Source organism: Phascolarctos cinereus, unplaced genomic scaffold, assembly GCF_003287225.1.
Source record: "Phascolarctos cinereus isolate Bilbo 61053 unplaced genomic scaffold, phaCin_HiC Scaffold_4;HRSCAF=312, whole genome shotgun sequence".
NCBI classification, from domain to species: Eukaryota; Metazoa; Chordata; class Mammalia; order Diprotodontia; family Phascolarctidae; genus Phascolarctos; species Phascolarctos cinereus.
The window spans coordinates 667,714,957-667,734,834 of NW_027555847.1; the positions used below are offsets into that span (position 1 = coordinate 667,714,957).

The window sequence follows — 19,878 nt, forward strand, 5'->3', positions numbered from 1 at the left end:
GGAAAATATAGTTAGTTTTTCACAATATGACTGTTATGGAAGTGTTTTGCATGACTATACATGTATAACCTATATCAAATTGGAAGTCAAAGTTTTAAAAATGAATGCTAAAAGTTGTTTTTTACATGCAACTAGGAAATAAGATATACAGACAATGGGGTATAGAAATCTATCCTGTCCTATAGGAAAATAGAAGAGGAAAGAGATAAGAGAAGGGGGAGAGGTGATAAAAGGCAGTGAAGATTAGGAGAAGAGGTATGCAGAATGCAGTCTTGGGGTGTGAGAAGGGGAGAGATGGAGGGGAGAAAAACTGGAACTCAAAATCTTTGTGGAAGTGAATGCTGAAAACTAAAAATAAATTATTTTAAAAAAAAGACAAAGACTTGCCTAAGCTCCCAAATTCTCCTCCAGCCAACTTAAATAACTCCTCAAAACAAATTCTGGAGCAGCAGATGCCACAAAAGATGGGGTGAAACAATTTTCCAGCCAAGTACAACTTAGAAGGTCGGCAGGAAAGGTCTGTTGCCCTGAGGTGAGAGTGGAGCACAGTTCAGAGCTGGCAACTTCCTACCAAGACAGCAGCAGTGCCTTCCAGAACTCTCAGTCCACAGATGGTAAGGGGGTCTGACAACTGGTCAGGAGATTACAGCAATTCCTTTGCTGGCACTGGGTGCAGGACTCTGTTACATTGCCCATACATGGATCTGGGTCAGTCCTGGGTGACAGTCCAAGGGCAAGGAGGAGCACTGGCACACCAAAGCATGCTAAATGTTTTACAAAATTGTTTCATCTGAACCTCACAACAACCCTGGAAGGTAGGTGCTATTATTATTCCCAGTGACTTGCCCTGGGTCACACAGCTAATAAGTTATCTGAAGCTGGATTTGAATTCAAGTCTTCCTGACTCCAGGCTCAGCACTCTATCCACTAGCTGCCTCTAAAACTAAGAAAATGAGGAACCATATAGACATCTGGAGACTGAGGTGTGATTCTAAAAAACAAAAACAGAAACTTATTAATTTGACAGGGGAAACCTGGGGAGTTGTGACTTTTTCAGTAGGTGAGTCACTACGAGTCAGGAGGTTCTCTCTTAAGACATTAAACACTCTTCCACAAGGGCAAGAGACATTACTCAAGACAGCAGCAAGAGAGAAAGAGGACAGGAGGGTAGTTGAAAAAGCTTCTCCATTGGAGCTGCGGCATTTAGAAGCAGTCAACCAGCAGTCAGAAAGAACTGAAGTCAACAACCGAGAGCTCCAAAGACAGCTGGACTGGATCTTCACTACTCTTCAGCTGGGTCCAACTCTTCTCTACTTGACAAATAGCTTTTGTAAGCTCTTTCAATGAACATTCAAAGTCACTGCTCTTCAATGACACCTAGAGTTGGAGAGCTTCATATAAGGGTTTGTTCTATGCCACCAAACCTGGCTCGAACAAAAGTAAAAACAGAAGGCAGTTCCTGGGGAGCTGGGACTGGGTTGCTGTTACCTCTGTACTGACTGAACAGCACTGCCTCCTCGTTTGGTTTGCACAGCCCAGGGATGAGCTTTACAATTCTTTAGCTTAGGGAGAACTGCTATTCACATTAAGATATTTTCTAAATGCCCTTTGAAAGGTGATAGTTCATTGAAAGAGCTTATAAAGGCTCTGTTCAGGTAGAGAAGAGGTTTCCCCAGCTGAAGACTGGTGAGGATCAACAGTCACCCAGTGAGAAGAGCAGCAGTTTTGTGCAATGCAGATGTTCCTGAATGGACTAAAAACACTGAAGCCTGCTGGCTAAAGTTGTAAACTACCCCAAGCACACGAGTTTTCCTTCCTCTTGTTTCCTTGCCAGGTTCCTATAAGCATGTGACCACTCTTCACTGTAGCTTTTTAGTGCATTGATGGGAAAGGGTGACCTGGTGTTACATGTTTTTTTTTGTTAGATGTCTTGTGATATAGTTATATTATTTACACATTTGCATATATATGTACACACGCAAAATAATTTATTTTGCCTTACTAAATATTACAAGAGGCTGGTCACATAAATAACACACTATGTGAATTTCAACAGCTTACTGATAGGTCTGCCTGCCTCAAGTCTCTCCCCACTCTACTCTATATTCCCTTCAGCCACCCAAGTGGTTTTTCCCTAAATCACAGGTCCAACCATGTCACGTCCCTATTCAATAAGCTCCAGGGGCTTCCTATTACCTTGAGGATCAAATCCAAAATCCTATTTGGCATTCAAAGCCCTTCGTAACCTACTCCCCTACCACCTTTCCAGTCTTCTGACACTTCATTCCCCACCAAGTACTCTTTGACATACTAACATTGGCCTCCTTGGTGATCCATGAACCAGACACTCCATCTCTTGGTTCTAGACATTTTCTCTGACAGTCTCTCATGCCTGTAATATTCCCCCTCCTCATTTTTGCCTTCTGATTTCCCGGCTTTCTTCAAGTCTCAACTAAACTTTGTACAAGAAATCTTTCCCAATCTCTGTTAATTCCAGTGGCTTTCTTTTGTTAATTATTAATTTCCTATTTATCCTGTATAAAGTTCATGTACACATATTTGTTTGCTTGTGGACTCCCCATTGGATTGTGACCTCCTTGAGGTCGGGGACTATCTTTTGCCTCTTTTTCTACCATCAGTGATTAACACAGAGCCTGGCACATGGTAGGCACTTAATACTTAGTGACTGACTTAATGCGTTGTCTTATGAATAGCTGATTGTGTAGATAGAAAACATTGGGCAAGGGTTCAAAAGCTAGAGTGATGAGTAGGGCATGTATATTTCCTCTCAACAGGGTTACCCCCAAGACACTGAATTTGAATGTTAACTAAGTGGTGGTGGTCTATCTCTCAGAACTTAAAACTGCTAGTGTAAGAGCCAAATCCATTAGAAGGGTGTGGATGTTTATACCCCACTTTACATACCCCACCAGATGCCATTTGGACCACATATGAGGTATTACATAAATTTGGTATGACCATAAGTAGAAACTGCAAGACTTAGGTAGTATTAGGGAAAATGTACCCCTTGCTAGTGCAGCAGGAGAATGTTTATACTACTGCTCTATCTTTTCAGGAAATTTCCTCTGTAAAAGCTAACTGATGGTAATTAGCTAAAAGAAAATGTGGTGCTAATCACTGGTGGCTAACAGTGGTGGACCACATTGGAAATGGGGGTTCCAGCTAAAAACATTAGAAAAGAGACAAAGCTAACTCCTCAGGGTTATCCCTGGAACTCTAAGAGGGAGATGCAGTCAGCCTCAAGCTGGGAGTGAGACATCCCATGACACCTTAGCAACTAGAGAAGCTTTCTGGTTCCTATGCATATTGGACAAAATGGTCAATCACCTCCAGAATGTTAGTCGTATTTTTCTTTCTCCTTCCAAAGACAACAAAGTATATATACAAGCTCCTAAGTTATTCCTCCTTCTTTTACTTTTTTTCTTTTGAATGGGCATTATTTTACCTGTGATCAAATGAAATAATGCCTGTAAAGCACTTTTCAACCTTTAAAATGTGCCATATAAATGCTATCATTTTCACATGATAACCATGAAATCAAATTGACTTCCTTGAGTTAAGACATCTAGGTCACCTTGCATCTTACCCCATCTTGTGCATTTGTGTAGTTACATGAGCTCATGTATTTTATTGTTGGTTCCTTCCTTGGATTTTGTCTCCTGTGAATTCCTGAGCGGCTTTACTGCTATTCTTCTTCCATTGTAGCCACTCACTACAGTATCTAGGCAGTTTTCTCCCGTTCCTTTTTAGTTTAAAACCTTTTCAACTAGGTTTGCAAGATTCTATCCAATTACACTTTAAGCAGTGCTTGTTAAATATACTTCAACCACATGCAAAATGTTATTTATAAATTTTAAGTCATGTTCCAAAATCCAAATCTTGTCGCAAATACCATTTTCTTAACAAGATATTCATTTTCCAAATATGCCTGTATATTCTGAAATCCTTGCCTTTGATTGGCAGTGGTGATGAAAACATCCATTATGGCCCCATAGCCCTCAGTCTATGGCCTAAGACTTCATAATCTTTAGCAATGCTTTCTAGATTCCTTTTGGAAGCATCATGTGTGGCCACAGGAGTCACCCTAAGCAGGTAGTAGTCATGGATTTAACAAGCTGGGGGAACTTCCTCAGGAAGACAGCAGACCTTTCCATTGCTTCTGCAAGGAAGAAAAATATAGCTGACTTGGTGAATCACCATGGCTCATCTATTCTTCCTCCACCAATGTACAACTCTTACCAAATGGCATCAACTGATGCATACCATCATTCAACAAAAAGCTGCTTCCTTCTACGTTAGTTCAGTGAAATTCAACCCAACAAGCATGTTGTAGTAGTAGTACTAGTAGTAGAAGCAGCAGCATCTAAGTTTAGTTCTACCACTGAATCACAAGCCAGAAGGCACTTTTACCCCCAAGTAACACTCCTCAACCACCCCACCTCCCCCCTCCTATGCCACAAGCCCCTTACTTTACAGATGAAACGAAAGCCCATAGAAGGGCCTCGCCCAGACACACAGGATAGTATTTAAGGACGAGATTCAAACCTCTGACTCTAATCTCCCTTACACAAAGCTGTCGTCTCCCAGGTCATGGGTCAGCAACCTCTAGAAGTGGTCAAGTGGAGGCTGATAGCCACTTGGAGAAACTATAGAGAAAATTCTGACTTCAAATGAGGTAGCAAGATGACTCAGTTGATACAGCGCTGGGCCTTGGGGTCAGGAAGACTCTAGGTCAAATCTGGTTTCAGACATTTACTGTGTGACTCTGAGGACTTAACCTCTGTTTGCCTTAATTCACTAGAGAAGGAAATGACACACCATTCCAGTATCTTTGCCAAGAAAAGCCCTGTTTTGTCTACAGGGTCATGAAGAATGGAGCATGACTGAACAACACAACATGGTTGACCCCTGAGGCCCCTTCCACTCAAAAGAGGTTTCATAAGGTTCTCGAACTTGCAGTCCCATCCCCATCTCGTCCAGTCTATGTGGGCCCTTTCTTGTCTCCAAGTCCCAGGCTGACCAGCAGCATTCTCTAGCACACTGCCGCAGGCTTCTTTTGCTCTAGGGTTTTCCTCCAAGGTCACATGCTGCCCATGTAGCCTGGTACTTGTACCCGGGTACAAGTACCCCTTGTCCCAGTCCCTTCACAAGCCAGTTAATCTTTGTACCATCGTGTTATGAAGTGAAAAGACCACTACACTAGAGGGTTAGGAAACTGAGGGTCTAGGCTCAGCTCAGCCACCGGCTCATGGTGTGACTGACTGTGGGCAAGTCAAGTCACTTCCCTTGTTCTGACCTGTTTTTTCACGTGACATTCAAGGTCCCTTCTCTGATACTGTACAAAAAGATTATTAATATTTCCCAGGAGAGCCTTTGGGGCCAGGAAGCCATTTGCACTGGCTCCCCCAACAAAGAGATGAGGCTTGGTGGTCCCGGGGCTAGAAAGCGGTCCCTAAGGAAAAAGACATCAGGCTTCTCATTTAGTGGTAAGAATCAAGAGATCTACTCGTAAGACAAAAAGAACCACAGTCATAGGATTTTCAGAAATGTAGTCCGCTCATGTTAGGGACCAATTTGACACACACCCATCAAGGTCACAGGAACCTCTGAGTCAAGGGGGGTTGAAACCATTGCTGTCAAGATAAGGGACCTTTTCTCTTCCTTGGCGCTTCTGGCTTCTGACTTCTGAGCCTGACTGGTCTTCCGGGGGCCTCTGCTGCCTGGAACACATGGATTACCTGGTGAGATGGGGCAAAGTAATGACATACTAACAGAGAGAACAGCTGGAGAGCTAGCAGCAACAGCAGCAGTGGTGATGGCAGCAGGGATAGCAGCAGTAGCAGGTTTAGGTAGAAAAAGCCAAGGATTTGAAAACTGAGTACTATTACTTAATGCCTGGATGGCCAAGGGCGAGTTATTTCGCTTCTTGAACTAAATTTCCTCCTCTGTAAAACAAGGATAATTCTAACAGTGTTGGTGTAAGGAAATTTCGTGCCACAGGAACGTGGAGATCATCAAGCCTCATCTCTACTCTTCATCAGCTCTAAATTCCATGATCCTAAGTCATGGTATAGTAGGAGTCCACACCTGGAGCATCAGGGGAGAGACTCCAGACCCAATCCTGGCTCTGCCTCTTCCTGTGTGCCCTGGGGTCTCTTCTTCCTCAAGGCTCTCGCCTATAAAGTGACAGGGCTGGATGACATGATCTCAGAGGTCCCTTCCAGCTCTCCCACTCCATGGCCTAAGAACCCAGGTCTGACATACCACGTTCTATGTATCTACACTCTGTGGGCCCTCCCACCCTGACACTTTACATTCCAAGAGCCCTATGACTAGATTTGATGTCCATGTGGGGAGCTTTATGGATAGGTTAGAAAAGTGAGGTTTCTATCTGGAAACAGAAGGCAGCAAGATTAGCCCCAGAGCAGCAGGATGCATCATCCCCTCACTGACCTGGGAAGGTAGAGAAAGATTTGCCTTATCCAAAAATCAGGCCAAGGAAGGAGGCTTCAGGTCAGAAGGGCTGTAACAAAACATGACCATCACACAGGCCAAAGAACAAACCAACCCAACAAAGCTTAATCTCTTCTCCTCCCCTCCCAAGAAGGAATCAGGAAGCAGCCAAGTCCAAATTCAAAGCTGCTACGAGAGCCCTGCATGCCAGGACTTTCAGGAGGTACATAAATATGTGTACACATTGACTCATCTGTGACTTCAGCAGAAACACAGATATATACTGTCCAACTCTGGGCCAGGCACTTGTCCTATGCCTCAGTTTCTCCATTTGTAAAATGAAGGGGTTTAATGGGATGATGTATAATGTGCTCTCTCCACTGACATTCTGTGATTCTGTGACTATCACTCTCTCTCTCTCTGCAAGAACCAACTTGGGAAATTGTGGCCCACAGGCTGGGCCTTTACCAAGTTAGGTTAGGGCAGCGCTAGAACTAGAACCCAGGACTTCCTGACTCCCACCATTCTTTCCACTACAACAATCCTAAGAGTCAGGAATCTTAGTTGGAAAAGGAGGGGGTAAGTCTAAATCCTGTAAAAATCAACAAATTGAAGCAATCTAGGCAAGACAGAATTAAGCACTCTGAATCAAAACCAGGCTTGTAATTTTGTCAGCAGATACTTTTTATTTGATCCCTTCAAAGTGGCCTTCCCAGAAGGAATAGGAAGGAACCGATAGCAGCCTTAGTATTTTAGCAACCTGTGTCAAGAGGCAGCAGCAAATAGGGGACTCTGCCACTTAGGAATGGGGGGAGGGGGGCCAGTGGGGAAGTATTTCACAATGCCTCCTAGAACCACCAATCCAGAAAAGGCTCCCAGAAGCATCAAAAAAAGGAGGCTTTTTTCAAATTAGCTAGCAGAATAAAAAACAAAAAGGCAGGGGGGGGAGCGCGGCGGGGCGGGCTACATATTAGCCAAAAATATTCTTCCAGATGTATGAAAATAAGTTACTTTCATTTCAACATCCGAAAACTCTACCTGTATTCTTGCCCAACAAAGAAAAGTCACATGAAGACTAACACAAGCAATGGGAGGTTTTCTGCATTGCTCTGGGCAGCACTGGTCTTAATTCAACTAGATTACGGGTTCATGCTCTCTTGCCTATGATATCCCTGGTGGGCAGTGGATCTTTAAATAAGAGCTAGTGGTTTACGACGTCCACTCTCAGGAGCTACCTTCGACCCTGAGAAGAATTCAGCTGGTCCTTGATGCTGATGGCCTGCTTCAGTAAGCCCTCGATGCTTCGGAAATGAATGTTGCTATCCATCAAGTTCTTCACAGCACTGAAATACAGGGAGGGATGGAAAGAACAAGAAAGGCAGTTACCAGGGTCTGTCCATCCCACAACCATCAATGCAACGTGTGGGATGGGTATGGTGGAAAGCACATCAGTGCTTGGCAAAGGGCTCTAAGGCTGCTCTCAGCTTATGGGAGGATCCATCCATGTGGCTGGAGGACGGGCTCACTGGTGTATTAGGGATGAATGCAGGACTTGGGGCTTTCTCTTCTAGAATGCCCTCCCCCATACTCCCCTTCACCCCAAACTGTGTCCCTCCCCTAATCCCCTTAAACTGGCCTGGAGCACTGGCTCTCTTTTGCCCCTGCTTTGTATAATACTTATCTGTAGAATATAAGCTCCTTGAGAGAAGGAACTAGGTTACTTTTTAAATCTTTGTAGTCCCAGCACCTAACACAGTGACTTGCACATAAAAAGTATTTGAACTAAAGAAATGTGAGTTGCTAAAATTATGTTCAGCCCAATTCTGGGGCAGGGATACAGTAACTGTTTATTGACTTGAACTGAAAGCCAGACTCCACCTCCAATATCTGGAGCAGGACATGAAGAAGAATGAATCATCACATGGAATGTACACTGAACCTCTGGGGCCATACACAGAAGGCATCCCTTCTAGGGGGAACAATTATCCTTTCCTGTTCAGTGCTGGGATCAAATTCTGTTTGCAAATGTAGAAAGAAAAGTTAACATTAGGTTCCCGAGTTTACCTGCAGGCATACTCCACTGTATATATGGCTCCCTGGCTCTGTTCCTCCCAGTTCTGCATGTCAGACTGAAAAGAAATGCTGGAGGTTATTCAATGAAAGTCTTTTTTTCTTCTTTTTTTTTCCAGAGGGAGTAGGGGGGGAGAAGGGGTTGATCAAAATTTACATTTTTGGACAGAACAAATACTATGCTGTAGTGGAAAGAGAATTGGCCTGATTACCTGAGACCAGTTTTAGCTCCACTGCTCTCTTGTTGAACTACTGGACCACAGTCCTTCAGTGTGACTAGACAGGTGATGTCTACTCTGTGGCCCATTCCATAACTGGTTCATGACAAGGCACATAAAGTTTGCCTAGACCTGGATCTTTCCCTTAAGAGCAATGGGAGGACGACAGACTGAAGGGCTAAATTACTTTGCTGTGGTTGACCTAATATTGGGAATAACTCACTTTGACCTTGGTGATTAGATTATTCTAAGAAGCCCCCCCACCCATTCCGATCTTCCCTCAACCAATTACAAACCTCAGGAAGTACAAATTTGCTACAAGAACATACACTATTTTTTGAGAGTCCATATGAACTGAGAGGAGCTGGAAAGCTAAAGTTTACCATAGCAAGGGTCTTATTTTTGCCTAGTTAAAACAAAGACGTGCTTTCCCAGGGATGACTTTAAATGTCATCTGTTTTGAAAGTTTAAAAATATATACCCTTGCTTTCTACCACCAATATCTTTTTCTGTGTCTTAAAGCTTTCAGGTATATAATTACAAAGGAGCAGCTGTACATGAAACATCTTATCTTTTAAAGCACTCATCCACCCCTCTGAAAGAATTATTTCCACTTAGGTCCTACTCTAATGACACTTAGAATCTGAAAAGATTTGGGTTCAAATACCACCTCTGACATGTATATACTATACGATTATAAGCAAATCACTTAAGATCTCTGAACCTCAGCTTCCTCACTTAACAGCCTCAGAGCTAATACTTATGACACCTAACTCATAGGGTGATTTCAAGGATCCAATCAGATGGTATTTTTTAATCCTTAAAACACTATTGAAATATCTGTTGTTGTTATTATTCACTGTGACACAGGAATGCCCCAGGTTGTTGGGAAGGCATAAAATCTGACAAGTCCTCCCAAGATGAAGCCATTCTTAGCTCATCTTATATGAAGTCAAAGAGGAGCAACAATCCAATGCTGGTGGAGGGAAGAGCCACATACATGAAATCCTTGAAGCAACCATTTACATCACTACAGCATTTTAAGGTTTCCAAAGTACTCGCGTGACAAACACTCAAGTGAAGGAAATGGGTATAGCTTATGCTCTCAAGCTAGCTAATGATTGATAGTTAGTATACTAATGATAATATGAAAAGTCCTTGTTAATTTCCTAAGACCAACTCCAGCTACCAAGGGCAGTCAAGGGCAGCTGGGCTAACAACACACCTGGAGAGCCACACTGTAAATCCTGATCATCGTTTCTAAGTTAGAGACAGACGCTTTGAAATATTCATTTTCGAATTAAAACCAGACTGATGACAGCAGAGAGAGCTTTGACTTCCCTGACATCATTCTTGGCTTGCAAGGAGGGAGAGTCAACAAAAACAAGAACAAGTAAGCAACTTGCTTTATCACCGTGAGGAAGTTACTTCCCTTCTTTGGGGCTCAGTTTCCTCAACTACATTTTTAGAGAAGGTTGAACTAGATGACTTTCAAGATGCTCTAAGTCTCCGGGTCTGAAAGCCTACTTATCTTTAAGACCTTCTTCTAGACCAGATCAAATAGCAGCTCCTCCAGGGAGTTTTCTCAGACCTGTTCAGCTAGAAGTGACTTACCCTTCCTCAAAAACTCCCAGAAGCCCACAAATCTCTTAGGGCAGGGCTTTTTATATTTGTTTCACTCTCAACCCATACGGGATCGAGACCCACAGTTTAAGTAATGCTGTCTTAGGGGATTTAATCTATCCTTCCTTATGTTAAGGTATGCCTAGATTTCAGATAACTACCTTTATTTACAGCATCCCCTGACCCTACTAGTCTGACAAACCTAAAAAGAAAACAATCTGGTACAGTGATTTGTTCTAATACTCTAAATTCTCAAAGATTCCCTCTAGCTCTATATAATAGAACAAACACTGGTCTTTGGAGCCAGGATTTGAATTCAGGTTTCTCTTGACCCCAATTTCTTTCTTTATTTTTTTAGTTAGGCAATGGGGTTAAGTGACTTGCCCAGGTTCACACAGCTGGTAAGTGTTATGTGTCTGAGGCTGGATTTGAACTCAGGTCCTCTTGAATCCAGGGCCGGTGCTCTATCCACTGATCCCAATTTCTAAAAGGAATCTTTAAGAGTTATTGAATTCAACCCTTTTAGTCTGATAGGTAAGTAAACTGAGGACCAGAAAGGTTAAATAACAGCGTCTCAGAGTTAGAAGGAAGTAAAGTGACAAATTAACCCACCCTTTCTCTCTCTCTTTCCCTCACCAATTTTGTCTTTCTCTCTCCTTCCTTCCCTGTCTTTTTCCCTTGCCCCCATGCTCTTTCTCATGTTCTCCTCTCTCCCTCCCTGTTTCCCTTCTTCCTTGTCTTCCTCTCTCTTCCTGCCCCCCTCCCCTGTCTGTCTCTGTCTCTCCCTGTTTCCAGATTATTTCAACAGCCTAATTGGTCCCCTTGCCCAGGGGTTTGCAAACTACTAGGCAAAATTCAACTGGATTCCTGTTTTTGTACGCCCAGTGAGCTAAGAAAGATCTCTACATTTTCAAACGGTTTAAAAAAAATAAAAAGGATACTTTGTGAACATGAAAATTATACAAAATTCTAATTCCAGCGTCCATGAATGCAATTTTCTTTTTTTTATTTATACTTTTTATTAATTTATTTTGATTTATCAACAATCACTTCCATATGCTTTTGAGTTTAAAATTTTTCTTCCCCTTCCTCCCCAAGATGGCGCACAATCTGATATAGGCTATATATATATATATATACACATTCTTATTAAACATATTTTCAGATTAGTGATGTTGTAAGTAAAAATTAGAACCAACAGGAGGAACCACCAAAAAGAGGAAACAAAACTCAACAGAAGAGGAAAAAAAATAGCAAATAGTATGCTTTGATCTGCATTCAAATTCCATAGTTCTTTCTTTGGATGTGGATAGCATTTTACATCATGAGACCTTTGGAGATGTCTTAGATCTTTGTAATGCTGGGAAGGGTTAAGTTTATCAATATTAGTCATCACACAATGTGACTGTTATTGTGTACAACGTTCTCTTGGTTCTGCTCACTTCACTCAGCATCAGACCATACAAGTCTTTCCAGGTTTTTCTGAAGTCTGCCTGTTCATCATATCTTATAGCACAATAGTATTCCATTACATTCATATACCACAACTTGTTCAGCCATTTCCCAATTTATGGGCATGAATGCAATTTTCCTGGCACAAAGCCACCCTGGCTAATTTGTGTATTGTCTGTGTCAGCTTTCACACTACAACAACAGAGCCGAACATTTGGGAAAGGGACCACATGTCACTGTCACTGCCTTGCCCCACCACCGAATTACACATCATAGGAATAAGGTTATATCTCAACAGGGTTTCAAATGCCCCACATATTGTTGAAATGGGACATTAAAAAAAACTACCAGTGCAAAGATACTAGAGTGGTTCACCATTTCCTTCTACAGCTCATTTTACAGATGAGGAAACTGAGGCAAACAGGGTTAAGTGACTTGCTCAGGGTCACACAGCTAGTAAATGTCTGAGATCAGAATTAACTCAGGGAAATGAGTTCTCCTGACTCCAGGCCCGGTACTCTATCCACTGCACTGTCTAGCTGCTTCTAGCTTTTGCTACAGACTTGATAACTTTTCTTGATGAATCCAACCTGAAATTACTAGGCAGAACAGTGCTTCTGTGCAAAACTTAAACTGCAGTAAAGTCAATTCTATGACAACTAACATTTTGAACCACAAGTTATGTCAAGCTGCTTTATCCATTTCCTGGGCTGTCAATGTTTAAAACAAGAAGGGGAATCTCCACTCCCACACAAATTGGCAGTGAATGGATTTTCTGAGCTCAATGATTCCAGCAGCATTTTGCAGACCTTGATGCTAATGCAAAAATAATTTCCATATTTCAAAATCCATTTAACCGAAATTGAGGAGCCTCTACCCTTCAAATAACAGTGATTAATCTGCAATATAATGAACTGCTAAATGGCTAATTGAATTCTAGAAATGCCTTCCAGGTGACGAATATGCTCAAATAAAATCACCTGCTCATGGACTGATGTCAGTATTGGCAGTAACTATCTGTATGAAAGGGCATTTTCAAAGTTGAAACACGTAAAATCTCATTACAAACCAGCATTAACAGATGAACATTTATAATTTTGATGAAAGAGAACACCAACTCTGAACCCAAATGAAGTAAATGTTATTCCCCAACCCCACGGCCCTCCCCCTAGGAAGTAGTCTATTCTTTTCATTAGTAGACCTGGACTAAAAAAAACTGCACTCAATCGCTATATTTCATCACTTAAAATTGTGTTTTCTCTTATTATTACTTACATAACATCTTTGATTTTGCCTCTTGGCCCCAAAAGCCTAAAATACTGACTATCTGGCCCTTTACAGAAAACATCTGCTGACCCCCTGTCTTGGCTTCAAGTTTCTCCCCCTTGTCCATCCTATGGGATGCTGCCAAAGCCACATGGAACTTGACTTCACGTCTCTCTACTCATCCTTAGCTGTTTCAACAGATCCTCACCTGGGATGATGTCACATGTTGGTCCCCCCTCCATCAGACTTCCTATTCTCCAGATACGGTCTACCCAAGACAGGTCACAGCATGACATGAAAACCCTCTTCTTTCTGAACACTTGAAGAGTAGCCTAATAGTATGTAAGGTTTTTAGGATTGCTACTTACTGTTACTGAAGCTCATTTTATATTCACTGTTTATCTCCCTCTCTACCATCTCCACTCTTTACTCAGAGGATCAGAGATTTGAGTTGGGTCTTTGCGATCACTGAGTCTAAGTCCATTTTAGAGAGGAAACTGAATGAGGCAGAATCAGAATTTGCCCAAGTCCTCTTTCTACAAATACTATCTTGGTCCCACTGTACCACACCACCTCTTTTATATGGGTGATCATCAGTGAAAGGTTCAGATAATGATCCTCTCCTAACATCTTCTATCACACAGGGTGAGACTTTCTATTTATCACACCAATCCAAGAAGGGGCCTTCTGAGGATGTACTTAGTGGTACCTAGTGACCAAAGATCGGCTGGCCCTTCCCTTCCACCACAGTTAAGCTTCCGCACAGTTTTCTTCTAATTTTAATCACTAGGGACATTAGTATTTACACAATCACCAAAGGTCCCAAGGTTCATGTCTGCTTCCAATCATGCAGAGGATTCTCTTCAACCATCCTAAAGCCCTCTGCACCATGACAGAACCATTCATCATAAACCAGGGATGACAAACTGAGAGGAGGAAGAGGGAGTTGGGGTATCGAGACCCCTGCATTAAGGTATTCTGCTGAGCAGGGACTTTGGCTACTTAAAATGCCCGTCAATTATGCAGAGGCTACTTTTTTCATGCAAACAAATCACCTGAATACCTGAAATAGTCATCTTGGGACTTAGAAATACATAGACATTTTACAGAGGAGTTTGCCAGTTATAAAATCTGTCAAATAAAGAAGATACCCAAGATTCTTTCTAGTGCAAAAGCTCTCCACCTTTTCAACTATTGTGTGCCCTTTGGCAGTCTGGCAAAACTGAAGGATTCTTCAGATTAATGTTCTTAAATCCATAAAATATGAGGTTACAGAAAAACCTGGGAAGACTTAGATGAGCTGATGCAAAGTAAAATGAGCAGAACCAGAAGAACACTGTTGACAGTAACAGCAGTGTTGTAATGATCAGCTGGGGAAGACGTAGCTACTCTGATCAATACAATGATCCAATATAATTCCAAAGGACTCATAATGAAAAATGCTATTCTCCTCTAGAAAGAGAAATGATGGAGTCTGAATGCAGAATGAAGGCTCCTTTTTTTAAACTTTCTTGTAGGTTGAAGTGTATTTTTTTTCATTTTATTTTTCTTGGTTATCACACCCCCTCTACACAATATGGCTAATGTGGAAATATATTTTGCATGATTTCATATGCATAACAAGAATTGTATTTCACTGGGTGGGGGAGGGGTGAAAGGATTTGGATTTTTTTGGAACTGAATTTGGAATCTGGAACTGAAAATTTTCAAAATTCACAAATGGAACCAATCATACATGAAATAGTTATCAAAATGGCTGGGGAGAGGGGTTCATGAACCTGAGAACCCCTGCTCTAGAGGGAAGTAAACAGAGAAAAGAACACTGGTCCTAGCTTCAGCACAGAATGGAGTTTAAATCCCAACTCTGACACAAGCTGTGTGACCTTAGGTAAATAATTCTCTATGCCTCAGTTTCCTCATCTATAAAATAGTGACAATACTCTACAGTATCTGCAGAGTGTCCTGAGGATCACGTGAGAATGTATATGAAGCACTTTGTAAACTTGAAAGAGCCACATTAATATCAGCTCTCACCACTCAGGATTCCGTGCTGGCATTCTGTGTGCCATATCTTAAGGGCCCTTCAAGCACCAACATTCTTTGATTCCATAAGACTAGCATGTGTTTACACTAATGGGACCCCTGAGAAAGGATTAAAAACAACAAAGAGACTCCAAAATGTAGGGGCAATGAGGAAAAAAAGCACGTTCGAAAATGAATTACTTTTTGTATTTATACAGAGAAATAAATTCTCAAGCAGAGGAGTAAGTAACAAGGTGCAATCTTCACTGAACTTGTATCTAGGTAAAACCCCATGAGCCCAATCCTGCTCACAAACTTTAAAAACATTTATACTTTCCAAGATTTATGTTTTATGTAGATGTCAGATATCTCAGCAGCTGTAGCCCTGGCCCATGGGACAGAAATGCATGAGCATTTCAATCACATCAGTCTTATGGGTTTACTATTAAAGCCTGATTTGTGAGGACAGCCAGGTGTTCACATCTGGAATAGCAGATAGATTTATTTTATGTTAATAGTAACTTGGAGCTCTCTTACTTATTATCACTAAAGCTGTTGCCAGGCAATTTAACATGTATTAAGCAGTGTGCCTGGCACTGTGCTAAGCTCACAAAGAAAGGTAAAAGCCAGGCCCTGCTTCTCAAGGAGCTTGTAGTCCAGGAATGGGGCACCTACCTTTGGCCCTGAGGCCACATGTGGTCTTCCAGGTCCTTGGGTGCAGCCTTTTGACCAAGTCCAAGTTTTACAGAATAAATTCTTTTATTAAGGATATTTGTTCTGTGAAGTTTGGATTCAGTCAAAGGGCCATGCTTGAGGACCTAGAGGGCCACATGTGGCCTCAAGGCCGAAGGTTCCCCACCCCTGTGTAGTCTAATGGGGGAGACAACATGCAGATGACTGTCTAAACAGCAGGTAACTCTTTCCAAAGGTGTTCAAAACCACTTGGACCTTCCTGACCCAAGGTTCCTATGCTGACCAACATGACTGACAGGCCTCTTAACCAATCTCCCTTCTTTGAGTCCATCCTTCACCCCAATGGCCAGTGATTTACCCTAACACACACTCCTGACCATGTCAGTCTCCTACTTACAATATCCTGAAGTGGCTCTCTCCTGTGCCTATGGGACAAAATACAAACTTCCCCACTCAACATGTGGGATCCTCTGGGAGCTGGTGCCAACCTAACTTTCCAGCCCTTTCATTTTTCTCTCTCCATTCTGTCCTCTAAGAATTGAACCACACTACTTTGCTGACTCTTCTCCCAACACTGCCAAAGCCTAGAATTCCTCCTTCCTCATCTCAGCTAAAATGTCACTCACTCTTCAAAACCCAACTCAAATGCTACCTCTTCCATGAAGCCTTCCTTCCCTGGTCAGAAACAATTTTCCCTCCTTGGAATTTCCACAGCATACTTTGTAATGCTTCTGTACTTAAATACCCTATAAAATGGAACATGCTATTTTTGTATTCAAGTTCCATAAAGGAGGCAGGTAGGGTATTATCCAGGTTTTCATCAGTTCCAGAAGCAAGCAGAGTCAGTTCACAGGGTTAACAGTGACTGACATTGATATAAGCACTTTCAAGGTTTCCAAAGCATTTGTAGAAAGGATTATCTTGATTTTTAGAAAAACAGAATGGAAGAGAAGTAAGCTGACTTGCCCAGCGGGAAGCTGAAGTTTTAGAAATTGACCTGAGGCCTAACTTTCCACAGGTATTGCTCTTTCCCCTACAGCACATAGCACAGAAACTCAGAACTATAGGGGACCTTCGAAATCATCTTCACAGAGATGGGGGTGATGGGTATGAACAACTGACAGACTCAACTGAGGTGTTTAATTTAGCTAAACTACATTCTCTACCCCTCCTTTTTTATTATTATAAGTACTGGTTCTTTGAGGAGGGGAAAAGGGAGAGATATTTTGGGAAGCCTCGGCAATGTAAATAGAGGATATCAATTTAAAAAACTTAAGTCATGTAGTTCAAACCCTACTTGAAATACGAATCCCTCTACAACACCCCCTCCCTTGCTGTTTAAACAATTCCAGTGATGGGGGGATCAGTATTTCAAAACAACAGCACATAACACTGAGGGACACTTTTGATTACTAAATTGCTCCTGAAACTGAAATCTGCCTCCCTATATCCTCTACTCAGTGGTTCTAGTTATATCCTCTGAAGCCCCATAGAGTAAGTATCCCTTCCTATTACAACCTTTTCAATACTTTGATGACAGTGATTATGTCCCCGCACCCCCCCCCCAAATCTTTTCAAAGCTAAAATGTCTCTAGTTCCACTGAACCCAAGCTGACAAACACGACTGACTCTCAAGCTTAAGAGAAAATGCTCTTTTTTTTTTTAGGGGGGGGCTAGGCAATGGGGTTAAGCGACTTGACCATGGTCATACAAGCTAGTAATTATCAAGTGTCTGAGACCAGATTTGGACTCAGGTCCTCCTGAATCCAGGGCTGGCACTCTATCCATGAAAGTGCTGTTTCAGACAAGGACTGTGCCAGCCATTGGCTCTAAGCTTACCTTATGTTGGGCTAACTCCGGCAGGGAGCGCCTCACATGTTCCTGTAGGCGATACAGTGCCACAGATGGCTCGTTGGCCAGGACGTAAACACTCTCTGTGAATTTATCTGTAACTGAACCCAAGACCAGTGACCATGGTTAAGACACAGTCCATATGGAGAAAGATCCCAGAATAATGAAAATTACCTCTCCCCTCCCCCCAACTCTTATACTTTCCCAAACATATCAACCATCCACCCAAGACCAGCTCTAGAGCAGACAAGTTACTAGAATTCTAGAAGTTAAGGGCTATAGCAGCAACTTATGCATCCTCGAAAGAGGAAAATATCTGAACCTTCCCTCAACAATACAGACTAAAAAAAAATTAAAAAAATAAATAAAAATAAAAAAATACAGACTAAAAATAACTGACCCCTAAAGTATATATTTTTTGTTCAAATTGATCCCTTGGCATATAAAAGATCTGGCCTTGTTCACTTAGGTGTTGCATTACAATTGGCCAGAATAGCTCAACCCAGTCCTGAACATAAACATTCTGGCCATATTATATTTCAGAAGCCTAAAAAATGCAAAACAAATGAACAAAAAACCCAGGATCTCAGAGGGCCAGGAGGGAGCTACTGTCTTCTGAGAAGACATACCCATCTGAGGAGCTGACAACCTAGGCATTTGTTAATTCCTATTAAGCCCTACCAACCCCATCTTTCTAAATAAACATTAGGACTCTGAATCCCTTTGGGTTTTTGATTGAAAAAAGAGAAAAGGAAATGTTTGTGGATGGGCACTGATGTCAAAATGGAAAATTGGGAAGAAATAAATAAATGTCTCAGAGGACAGAGATAAGGTGAACAGGGGTTGGATTTGAAGTTAGGAAGACCCCCCCCCCAGTTCAAATTTGGACACTTAGTAGCTATGTGACTCTAGGCTAGTCACTTCACCTCTGTCTGCCAGTTACCTCAACTGTAAAATGGGAATCATAACATCTTCCTCAAACAGTTGTTCTGAAGGTCAAGCCAGATAAAACTGTTAATGCCTGGCACACAGCAGAAGCTTAATAAATGTTTATTCCATTCCTACTGCAAATAAGCTTCCCTCCCCCCCTTTTTTTTTCTTGGTAGAGGGAATGTCTTCAAAGAAAAATCTGGTTTGGGACAGTTGGAGTTGCAAATATCTAAGGGGCATAAAACCATAGATTTTGTGCGGAAAAGGGACCTTAAACACCTATTGGACTAGATAGGTATTGGATCTGGACTAGATAGACTTCTCATTTCTACATATGAAGACAAGTCTAATTTGAGGAGGAGGCTGTTAGAAGAGTAAAAAGAACTAGTAACTGGAGTCGGGTAGAGAGGAGCAACTGGGTTTATAAGGCAATTCCACCACTGCTCTGACACAACTTAGGTTAATCAATCTCCTTCCTGTCTCTGGGTCTCAGTTTCTCTATCTGTAAAATGAGTGCATTGAGCTAGGTGATCTCTAAGGTCCCTTCTAGCACCGACAACCCAGAGGGGAAAAAATGGGGCCGTGAACTGGGAGACAATGGGAGAAGGGGTGAAGGACTCTCTTTGGCCCGGATCCTCCGGAACACGGAGGAGTCTCAGAGCCTTCCAGGATCTGGCATCACAAGGGCCCGAGAGTGCTGGGGTTCTCCACCTTGCTAGTGTCTGGACCCCTTTGGCCGCCGGCCTGAGGAAGCCCATGGGCTCCTCAGAGAAACGTTTTTAAATGCATAACAAAATGTGTAAGGAAGTCAAAGGTTAGCTAAAGTAAGGATGCATTTTGTCCCCATACTAGTTTACGGATTCCCTGAAGTCTATGGACTGCAGGTGAGGACCCCGCATCGTTCAAGTAGGCACCCTCAGACCCAGAGAGGGGGAGACACTTGCCCAGGGTCACACAGCTGCGTCTCCAGACTGCTCCGATTTTTCACCTCCTCCTCCTCCCTCCCCGGCCCCCAGTCCCCGCCCCGCCGCCACCTTTCTTCCCCTTGAGCTGCATCTCCGCCTCCTCCATGGCGCCTCCGCGGAGCCGGCGGTTTGTGGCAGTTAGTGGCGGTTGGTGGCGACGGGAAGTCTCGGGGGGCCGGGGATAAGTGCAGCTCCTCGACCGTCCCGGCAGAACCTCATAGCCGCGCCGCTCCAGTTCCGCTTCCGGTCTGGCTCCCTTCCCCACCCCGCCCTCCTCCCCGCCCCTTTTGCCCCAACCCTAGGCTGTGACTTCG

The 19,878-nt window shown here is 42.7% G+C and overlaps 1 protein-coding gene across 4 annotated transcripts; it reads right to left on the bottom strand.

The window, feature by feature from the left end:
- Positions 1–1,965: 1,965 nt before the first annotated feature.
- BORCS8 (BLOC-1 related complex subunit 8) lies at positions 1,966–19,805 on the bottom strand. 4 transcript variants are annotated; one of them, XR_013486420.1, is made up of 7 exons: positions 19,634–19,804; positions 17,658–17,770; positions 8,539–8,603; positions 7,710–7,817; positions 6,475–6,544; positions 5,607–5,741; positions 1,966–4,177 (listed from the first exon to the last, which is right to left on the bottom strand). XR_013486420.1 is itself a non-coding variant. In XM_020969245.2 (6 exons), the coding sequence occupies exons 1-5, from the start codon at positions 19,668–19,670 to the stop codon at positions 6,511–6,513; spliced, it is 357 nt and encodes a 118-aa protein (XP_020824904.1). In that variant the 5' UTR covers positions 19,671–19,805; the 3' UTR covers positions 5,559–5,759; positions 6,475–6,510. The 4 variants fall into 4 exon arrangements, 2 of the variants coding, with proteins under 2 accessions (XP_020824904.1, XP_020824903.1); XR_013486419.1 differs by having other exon boundaries at positions 1,966–4,180; XM_020969245.2 differs by lacking the exon at positions 1,966–4,177 and having other exon boundaries at positions 5,559–5,759; positions 19,634–19,805.
- Positions 19,806–19,878: the final 73 nt, after the last annotated feature.